This window comes from Vombatus ursinus, unplaced genomic scaffold (genome assembly GCF_900497805.2).
Source record: "Vombatus ursinus unplaced genomic scaffold, bare-nosed wombat genome assembly UNPS02014863.1, whole genome shotgun sequence".
NCBI lineage: Eukaryota > Metazoa > Chordata > Mammalia > Diprotodontia > Vombatidae > Vombatus > Vombatus ursinus.
In genome coordinates, this window is record NW_020954641.1 from 39,339,044 (window position 1) to 39,350,203 (window position 11,160).

The 11,160-nt window shown below is 39.9% G+C and overlaps 1 protein-coding gene across 1 annotated transcript in view; it reads right to left on the reverse strand.

Annotated features, from left to right (window-relative positions):
• ARHGAP26 (Rho GTPase activating protein 26) overlaps positions 1-11,160 on the reverse strand; it is a 516,697-nt gene that overhangs the window by 339,543 nt on the left and 165,994 nt on the right. The window contains exons 6-8 of the mRNA XM_027841739.1: positions 10,844-10,954; positions 4,078-4,182; positions 2,155-2,284 (exon numbers count right to left, since the gene is read on the reverse strand). Of these exons, the coding sequence (XP_027697540.1) occupies positions 2,155-2,284; positions 4,078-4,182; positions 10,844-10,954 (346 nt within the window). The remainder of the gene's footprint in view (positions 1-2,154; positions 2,285-4,077; positions 4,183-10,843; positions 10,955-11,160) is intronic.

The following is an 11,160-nucleotide window of genomic DNA, read 5'->3' on the forward strand; positions in this document are numbered from 1 at the left end:
TGGTTGCTAAAGGCAGTTTTTGAAGATTTAACATTCTCAGTGATGTGACTCCCAATGGCTTTCCTCTTGACAGTCTCTATGCCCAGAAAGCCCTTCTCTACCAACATTCCCCATCTCATTAACAACCACTGAAATCCTACTCACTCTTTAAGGCACAGATCAATGCTGCCTCCTCCATGAAAACTGAAAATGATGCCTCAAGTCTAGAATTGAAATCTCCCAACTCTATAGCACCCCAAGTTTACAGATGCATCTGGGTGCTGCAGTGTAAAAATCACTATATTCTTTCTTAGGAAACCTGGGTTTGAATTCTGCCTCAAATATTAATTTAACTATGTGACCTTAGACAAATCAATTCATCCTTCTGAGGCTCAATTTCCCCACCTTCAAAATGCAGATAATAATTTTCCCCTAACTTAACTCTCAAGGCTAAACTGCAGTCAACAAAGTACTTTATGAGGCAGCCAGGTGGTTCAATAGATAAGGGTTGGACTTTGTATTGGGAAGACCAGAGTTCAAATGTTACTTCAGACACTTCCTAGCTGTCCGGCTCTAGGCAAGTCAATTAACCTTTGTGTGTATCAATGCCATCAGCTGTAAAATTAAGATTGTAATAGTACCTACCTCCTAGGGTTACTGTGAGGATGAGACATTTGTAAACTGCTTTGTAAGCCCTAAGCCTTAATAATAAAAAGTTCCAATAAAAGTGAATGATCATGTCTACTCCTAGGTTATAAGTCCTTGAGATGGGGGTCATGTCATTTATCTCTGAAAACACCTCAGTTACATTCCATATGCTGTCAGTAACTTACTAAGAAGTGACCAAACATTGACCTTCAAGCACCAATCCTCTCTGTCCTCCTACTGATACATTCAGAAGAGCTGCCTACACTCACTGCCTCCAATTCACCACCACCTAATTCTCAGTCTCTTGAAATCTGTTTTCCGACACCACTCTACTGAATCTACTCCCTGCACAAACTTCCTAATTGCTCAGCCTTGCACTTTTTTATCAGACTTCACCCTTCTTCAACTTTCTAACACAGTCAATCACTATCTTCTGGAGACCTGGATTTTTCTACTACACTATTCTCTTCTGTCTGATCACTCCTCCTCAGCTTACCTCACAACCCCTAAGTAGAGGTGTCCTATAAGGCTGTGCCCTGAACCGTCTTTTCTTCTCTTCTGAAATTCTCTTGGTGCATTATTCTCACCTCCACAAATATGTCTCCCACACCTAATTAGTCCCACATACCCAACTGCCTTCTGGATACCTCCACCTGGACATCCCATCAGCACTCTAAACATAACATATCCAGAATCAAACATCCTTTTTCCTCCTGAACCCACACTTCTCTTTTCTTCCCCAGCTCTTTTGTAGGCACTCTCATCTTCTCCAGTCACTTATTTTAACTTTAGTCATCCTTGACTACTCCCTCTCTCACCCACATATTCAATCATTTGCCAAATCTAGTCAATGCTAACTTTAGAACACCACTCAATCCTATTTCCTTCTCTCCATTTATACCACCCTTACCCTAGCTTTGCTCTGAAGTTGATCCTCTCCTTTCTAAACTATTTTCACCAGACCTGGAGTTAGGAAGACCTGATTTCAAATCTGGCCTCAGATATTTACTTACTAGCTGTGTGATCTTGGGCAAGTCATTTAATTTCTGTTTGCTTAAGAGGCAGCTAGATGGCTCAGTGAATACTGTGCTGAGTTTAGAGTCAGAAAGACCTGAATTCAAATCTGGCCTCACTTAACTAGCTGTGAGATCCTGGGAAAACCATAACTTCTGTTTGCTTTAATCCACTGGAGAAGGAAATGGCAAACCACTTCAGTATCTTTACTAAGAAAATCCCATGGACAGTATGGTCCACGGGGTCACAAAGAGTCTGACATGACTGAACAACAACAATTGAATAAGAACCAAATATTTGCTCTTCCTTCATAACACATTCCTGTCTGAGGGCACAACGTAAACAACGGACCCGTAACTAACCCTGGTCTCGGGCCTCCTTTGCCTGAATGCTTTTTTGAGCCTCTCATTCAAAATTCCCCCTTGGCAGCATCTTGGAACATCTTTCTGCCAAAGTGTCATTGGCAGATTCCCACTCTCCTCCAACACCCGCCATGTAGTGAAAATCACATACGTTTCTCCTGGACATAGAGATAGCCCTCCATGGTGTAAGGACTAATGGTCTTGTGTTCGTGAGGATTCTCCTTCATTTTTTTCATCAGTGACTCCACTTCTGACCTGGTACCTTCAAAGCGATTTCTTGTCTATAATGAAAAGCAATTTTACTTAAATCAGAAAAATTTAATCTTTGGTCCTGTTTCCCTTAATCTGTAAGTCAGCCTAATGATTAAGGGTGCTTGAATCTATGTTTGTTTTTAAAAGAAGGACAAGACTTCAAAGGTCCTAAGCTCTGTAAACTACCAGGTCCCCAAGACTTAGGAGAGAACAAAAATAAAAATTCAGGGTAAAAGCTACACAACTGAGAGTGGATTGGATTCCATTTATGGGCTTTCTTCCTAGAACCTTTTGGAGTTAAATTATTTTTCTCTTTATTGATTTGCTTAGCAAAGTGCCTGGCACACAGCAAGCACTTAATAAAAGCTTTAATGGGCTAGAATATAAAGATCACATGAGCAAAAAGAGAATAGTAATGCAACCATAACATGGGAAGGGTATACTAAAGCTTCATTTATTTAAGGCAAATGATCCTAATTAACAAATATGTCATGAAACTCTGAACTAGTAACCCACACCTGGGCAAATAACCCAAGGAGGTCAAACAAAGAAAAGTCCCATATACATCAAAAATTGGAAACAAAGTGGGAGGCCCATTGGCTAGGGTGAGGATTGGGCCAAAAGTGGTCTATGAATATAACTCCATACTACATTGCACGGTAAGAAATGACAGCTATGAAGAAATCAGAGAAACATGGAAAGCCATCTATGAACTATACAAACTGTTACAAGCAGGCCAGAAGAATAATATATGTGACTATAATTATGTAAATGAAATGATGAAAGGTAGTTGTAATCTGATTGATCACAATGACTAATCTCAATCCCAGAAAACAGAAATATACTCCTAGCTCTCAGTTGAGAGGGAGGAGAATACAGGTGCAGAAGGTCTCTTCTACTGTCAGGAGAAGCTGAAGTGTTGACTGGTTTTGCTTAACCAATTCACTGGCAAAACTAGGGGAGATGAGGGAAATGATCACACAAATGGGAAAGGTAAGCAGCACAGTGGATTGAGCACTGGGTCCAGAGTCAGGAAGACCCAAGTTCAAATCCAGCTTCAGACATTTACTAGCTGTGTCGCCCGGGGCAAACCACTTAACCTCAGTTTCCTTATCTGTAATACAAGGATAATAATAGCACCTACTTCCCAGAGTTATTGAGAGGATCAAATGATAAAATAATGGTAAGGAGCTTGGCACAGTGCCTGGCACCGTATATAATAGGTGCTATATAAATGTTAGCTATTAAATGACATGGAAATATTTTAAATAAAATAAGGGGAGGGAGGAGAAGAAACGCAAAAGCAAAATAATGAAAATAGGTCTAGTAATGAATTTCTGCAGACTTTACTAAGAATTAAAGGCCATGGGGAAGAGGCAAGAGCCCCTATCCTCATCACTATCCCTCAGAAGAGCAAGGTGATATGTAGCTACAGTAAAATGGAAGTGCTACTACTTGAAGAATTTCTGATGCCTTTTTGAGAGATCGAAAAAAAAACTGGCAGCAATACCTCCCCCAAAAATAAAAGTTAGCTGTGCTCTAAAAGAACGTCTAAGAGGCTGATGTCCTAAAGACGTCTGTCTCTCTGCTGCCCACAGAGAACAACTAAGACCCAGGCCAAACATAATCTGGATTCTGTTTTCAAGGCAGTAAATCTCAGGGCAGGACACATTTTTTTCTTTTCTCTTTCCTTTTTTCTTTTCTTGTTTTGTAATCAATTGTCTTTAATTGCCTCACTTTCTCCAAATACACTCACTGGAAGGCAAAGACACCATACAAGTTGCCCCTCCCATCCCAAGGCCTTGGTTCTGTGTCCACTCACATTCTGTATGCTGATGGTCAACTGTGTCTTGAAGTCACTGAAATCCTTGGCAAGTTCATAACCATGATGATAGAAGGTGAAGAGTCCCTGCAGAAAGGCCAGCAGCTGTAAGGGAGGGAAGGGAAAAGGGAGAAACAAGCAGGTTTAGAAAGGGAGAACATCTCCATGGAGCTGACTCAGTGGCAGCAGGAAATTCTAATAAGAAAATCACTGCCTTCTTAAATGGAATACCAAGATGAAAATCAAATTACTGTGCCAAAGAGCCCTTTTAACTTCGAGGAAAAAAGCGACACATCCATAAATGTCAGGAGAGGGAATGTTTTCAAACACCAAGAATGTTTAAAAACTAACCTTCAGTTTAAAAAAGGCTAGCTGCCTAGTCTTCTCTTAAAGTCACCAGAAAAAAATAAACAACTGCATAAGATCCTTTCATATTGTACTATAATGTTCTATAACCCTTCAGGAGAAATTTTTTTTCCCCCCACTAATATCTAACCTAAGTTCTCACTCACCTGCTGTAAGGAAATATAAGTGAAGTCTTGTCCTGCCCTCAGGGAATACACAGACAGCTAGGATTTTTCTGTTTTTTTAGCGCACAATTTTTAAAATATCCCTTCTGTGGAAAAAGGGAATCTACTAAGGAAGTAAGGAGGAAGAGGGGGAAAGAACTGGATAGCTCACTTAATCAGGGTATAGGAAATGAAGAGTAGACATAGAGGAAGGGGTGGAGGAATCAGGCATGAACCTCACTTTGAACCAAAGCAAAGGAGAGTTGAATTCTCATAGTCTAATGACAGGATTTTTAGCTGCTTTCTCTGAGAAATGTTTGTTATTCATTCTCTCTCATTTTCTTTGTCTCTGTCTCTCTCTCTTTTTCTCTCTCTCTGTCCCTGTCTGTCTGTCTCTCTGTCACACACACACACACACACACACACACACGTATGTTTGGCACCGAAATACATTAAACTAAATATGGAAACAGATAGGCAGAGGGGACAAGGAAGAGAAGGGTTTGAGAAGGAGGATAAAATCAGAAAGAGTTAAGTAATAAGCAAAGCACACTCTAACTAGAGAAGCTGGATCCTAAAACAAAAACGAAATGGAAGGCAAATACATAATTAAACCATAACCATGAATGTGAATGGCATGAACAAAATATCCCATCACAGATTGGAAACTGAATTCCCGCCAGCCTTGATTTCTCCAGGCTAAACAATGTTCCTTCAGACTTTCCAAACTTCTACTTTAAGTACTCTAGATTTTGCTTCAGAGTTACATGCCAAAAGGGAATATCATCTTATAATAAAAACCTAAACAAGACTAAGATGAAAGATTACATCAGGGACATCTCACATGATCATACTCTTCATTTAGATAAGAGATATGATTTTTTATTTTTTAAGTATATTGGATCACTAAATTGCATTTCACTTGTGGTCCACTATTACTTCCTGATCTCTCTCAACGGGATAGAGCTGTCTCACTGTGTATTATTGCAGTTACTTTCCCTTCCTTAAAAGACTGATGTATTTTAAAACCCACAACTAGTCAGCCTAGCACATTTTACATATGAGAAAAATGAGACCTACAGAAGTCAAATGACTTACCCAGGATGACACAGCTAGTAAATGATAAGGCACACATTTTTCTTAATGGGTTTTAGTCTCTGTGAATCCACCTAATTCTCTGACTATATACAGCAACCCTATAAAGTGTTTCATCATTTCTGATCCATTAAGTAAATGTACAAGTCCTTGAGTTCAAGGTCTCCGAAAACCTCAGTGCTTAGAATAGCCCCTGAGATGAGGCATGTGCTTAATAAATGCTTGGTGATTGATGAACAACAATGAATCATATGCTGCTGGTGGTGTTCAGGGATGTGGGACTAATCTATAGAAAACAAATTCTTTCAAGGAATCTAGGCATCTTGGTTAGTTTAGAAAGAGATGAATCACTTCGTACCATACCCCAACAGGGCCTCCTTAACCCCCATTTTCAAAACAGGAAAAAGAACTGTGTCTAAAAACTATAGGCCAATAAGCTTGACTCAAATGTACTACCTTCCATGTTCATGAACTCTGAGATTCCCTTATCTGATCACAATCTGCTGTCATTCCACTTCTCCCCCTGCCTTACAACCTCAAAGGCTATTTTTCATCTTCATTATGACCTCCAATTCCTCCACCCTGCCTCAGTTCTTTCCCAAGCCATCAACCCTTCACTGGCTGTACATGCCTCCCTTACCCATCTTGACCCCTTGGTGAACCATTTCAGCTCTATACACTATACTACACTCTAGTCCATTAGGCACCTTATTCAATCACCAATCTTACATTGCAAAGCCTCAGGCTTACTGAGGCTTACTTAATTACTCCCACCACCCTTTAGATGTGGTCCTACTTATAATGTTGCTGAATGAAGCTACAGAAAACCATGAAAGCAAGCTGACTGGATCCACTCTCAATTAATGCTACATAATCTCAAATAGGCCCCTCACTATTGTAATATAATCTTTTTATACCTCCCTAATTAACTCATCATGCCACTAATTAGTGGCTCTTTCAAACCTTTTCATCCCAGATGCCTTTTGCCACTATCTTCTCCTTTATCCCTATCTCACATAATGACATGGTCCTTCTCTTTTCCAAGGAAAACCCCTGTACTTGTACAAATGACCCCATTCCTTGCCATCTTCTCCAACAGATAAATCCCACTCCAACTACTCTTCAAACACGAGTCTGCTGACCAGGACTCATGCCCACAAACATGACTGTGTTTTGTCCATTCTCCTCCCCCCCAAAAAAAACAAACCTAACACTTAACCCATCAATCCCTGCTAGCTTTCATCCCACATCTCTTCTTCTCCCCTGTCACTAATGTCCATCAATGAGGTCAAGAATTCCCTAAAGTATAGATGCATTTGGTATGTTGACATTCTGCTTAATAAGTATATTAACATAAAATGAATTTTGTTCATTGAAAAAATATTAATTATTTTAATAACGAAATGTATTTTCTTCATCATCAATCATTCAAATAATTACTCCAAAACGAATAACAAAGGAAACTCAACTTACTTTTACAGAATAAGCATCAAGTACCTATTTCCAAAGGATGTGCTACATCCCAGGCACGTTCCTAGTCTACTCTGAATCTATTAGCCCACATAAGTGTTGCAATCTGTTGACACGACAAGACCCACATCCATGGAGAGACTTCTCAAAGCTAAGGCCTAGCCCCTCTCTACTCTATTTCTAATGATGCCTGAAAGGTAAAGGGAAGTGAAAGGAACAGAAACAGAAGGAGAGATAAACCCTACGTTTCTTCACCTTCATCATTCCCCTCATCCTAAGCTCATTAAATGATACTATATAAGTACAGAAGCCAAGACAATCAGAGTCACAGAAAATTCAGCTGGAGACACAGGTCAGTGATAACTCCTACAAAGGGAGAGTACCTACACTGAAATTCCTCTTAGTATGGAACAGACTAATTAAAGTGCAGCTGTCCAAAAGCAGCCCATTTATAGTATAATCTGAACAGTAGGTTTTCTTTCCTGCCTCCACCACCACCAAAAGAGTGCTGGTCTCACCCTTTTTCATTGTTCTAGGAAAGAAGTTAACAGTAGCCAACAGAAAAACACTAATGAGGAACTCTAATTAACAGAATCCTCTAGTCCACTGGAAGACAAGAGTAACCACAGAAAACTGTCTCCAGCTCTTAGCTGACATGTACATTTAATTGCTTCTGTCATCCTAAATTGGAAAAATCATTTGCATATTTTTCCTATCCATCTAGACCCCTCCAATGCCCAAGGTAGCATCCTACATTTCTTTTCCCTTTCACAGTCACACTTCTAGAGAAAGCTGTCGGTATTTATTAAGTACCTATTACATTCCTGGAATTGTGCTAAGTGCTAGATACAAAGACCAAGAAGAATAACAAAACAAACATAAACATGGATAACCCTGTGTATGGAGGGAGAGGGAAGAGAGGGAAGAGAGGGAGGAGAGGGAAGAGAGGGAAGAGAGGGAGGATAGGAAGAGGGAGAGAGAATGTGAGAGAGACAGAGAGAGAGGGGGGAGGGAGAGAGGGAGAGAAAGAGAGAGCGAGAGAGAAAGAGAGAGAATGAGAGTGAGAGTGTAAGGCAGTACAGGCTCAGCAGCACTTTGGGAGGAAATCAGCTGGGGGAGTGGGAAAGAAAGAGAGAATTTATTCTCCCCTCCTCCCCATTGGACATGAACTCTTATCAGTGACTTGCCCAGAAGGAAACACTCCATCCTGCAGTCACAGAGTTCATCAGTTGGTGAAGATTCCATGTTTCGAAATCTAGCCTTGATTACAGTCCATAGGTTTTCAATGGAATTTAAATCAGGTAAGTTCCTATGTCATTGAAGTACATGTATTTCCATCTCTTAGATAAAGTTCCTAACTTTTTCATTATGATTGCCTTCCCCCTTCAAAGTGCTATAAACGCCAAAATTTTATTTTCTTTCTCTCCTCTCACAAAACTCCCATTCTCAAGAGGATATTGGATTGAGTAAAGAAATTCACTGTCAAGTATGAATGATCAACAGGCCCAACCCTCTGGAGAGTATTTACATTTTAAAACAGGAGCAAATTAATTCAAGAGAATCTCTTGTTTACAAGAACCAGCGAGTCCCCTTCTCATATCTTCATCATGGATGCCTTTAAGTGGGTGAGTAGATAATTGTCATAAAGTTTTCTAGGAAATATCAAAGTAGATATATGAGTCAGTAGTTATGAATATTCCCTAGTTTGTCTTTTTTTTTGGTAGTAACAACGAATTCCATATTTTCCCCCAAGCATTTGGATATTTTTTCCTCTTTTAGTTATCTCAAGAATAAATCCCCCAATCCCCTTAAAATCAAGTCATCTCTCACATGGAGCTCCCCTATGTATAATTGTTCCAATCTGCTCTTCCTGTCCTTGTTGTCTTTTATGACCGTTTCTATTTCCTCAGGCTGTTTATCTATGGTTGTGATTTTAGATTCTGAATGTGCTGGATTCTTTATAATTGATGAAGAAAAGAGCTTGTCCTTGAAATGCTTAAACATCTTTTGAACTTTCCTGTTTTCAGTCTGCTTATTGTCTTCCTTTCCATTTTCACCCTTGGATTCCTTGATTGGGATCTAGATGATCGGGACTGGCTAGGTCTCTCACCAAGCTTCCTGTGAATTTGTTTTTCTCTCCACTGCCTCTCACTATTTTACAAGGCAAAACTGCTTCTAATCTTCCACCATCCTCCTCTATAAAATGTTACTGAAGAGTTTATATTCTAAACCGGTGTTGCCTTTGGCTGCCATATCCCTGCACTTGGCAAGGAGAGCAAGTGTTTGCTGGCTAAAGCTTCTCCCTGAAACAAAGAGCCATCTTTATAACATCAATATTCTTCCTGTGATGCCATATGACTGCAAGTGAAAGGATACTACAGTCTCCAAAGAATTAAGAGCTCTAGGTCATCCAGAGGACAATGGAGAAGCATATACAAATAGGCTGCAACACATAACCAATGAAGAATTATTCAGAATAAGCAATGTGAAGCATAGTATTAGAGAAAAGTATGCCTAGAAAAGGAGGTGGAGTGAGGTTACACCAGACAGAGAGCCAGTGTAACCTGTGCAATGCCAAGACATCTGGAGGAAGGTTCCTATACATTGGGTAGATGCCTTGTGGAAAGGACATAAATAAGAACCGTACATGACAAGATGAGGATAGGTCATAATTTATATAATTAGATATTTATGTTGATGTGATCAAAAGATCATCAAATTATGGAAATAACTCTAGTCATCATGCTCTAAGGTTCTACTTGACATATGAAATAATTGTGAATATGAATTCCAAATTGGCATGGCATAGTGAGAAAAGTCAGAAGACACTGATACCATTTGAACAAAGATACCAGCCTAGGGTCTGCACCAGAAATCCCATACTAGCCGGATGGTTGTACAATCTGTAGTGAGAAGGTACTGCAATGATACCTACAGGACACAGTGGGCAATAGTGGAATGGAATTTGAATAAGGGCACATCCAAATGAAATCACCAACACTAAAGAATTGTATAGGCTAAGGGTTGTTTTCCCCCCACGCTACATGGCTCATTCAAGCATACAACCATTATAAAATTCCTACTACATGCAAAATTCCACATAACCCAATGTCCAAACTGCCCAGTTCATGACAAATATGTTGCTAGGAATCACATTCCCCAGTTGAAGGATGATGAGAACTAGATTTTCTTATTCTCTTGAATTACTATGTGAAATAAGTGCTTTGAGAATTCACTCTAGGAAAGAGAAGGGAAGCTTCTATGTTTCACCCTTTTCTTCCTCCTACTTCTTCTGTCTCTTGGTGGTAGTGTATTGTTTTGTTGAACGAGTTGGAAGTATATGCTGGTTTTTTTAATAAAGGAAGAGCACGTTCACGGTTCAGAAAGGTGTGAGAGAAGTTGAGGGAGAATTGATACTTTGATGGCAAGAGAAGAGTCAATCACCTCAGCAATCCTCCATTAGGAATAGTGTTTATCTCACGCCAGGAGCAGAACAATATGGTGCACAATGTCATTCCAAGGGTCACCAACAGTCCAAGTTAATATAATTATCTGCTATGGAATACTGATTCACTATTACCTTAGCTAGGATGGGAAAATTGTGCCACTCCACTTCTTCCCCAAAAAATGTAAAGTCCTTTCCAAACCACTAATAGTCTCCATACACCCTTAAATATTCAGTATTTACTCACAGGCTCCACGAACTCAAACATCTTCCTTTCTTGGACTTCCTGCACCTTGAAGACATACTCAAGGGAGACTTCATAAAAATGCTGCCGGACCAGGTCTACCTGGCTGTCTGCCTACAAAGAGAGGATACGAGAGAAAATCAAAAATCACTACCCAATCCCATTTACCGGTGACGAAAGAAAAGGTAGCATCCCAGGCTCGGCGCTCAAATGAAGAGGTAAAAAGGCAGTCGACTGCTCACCCTCACAAAGAGATCCAAAAAGTTAGACTGGGTGAAGTGTTAGTTCTTAACCTAAGGTTTTATATCACACACACGCAC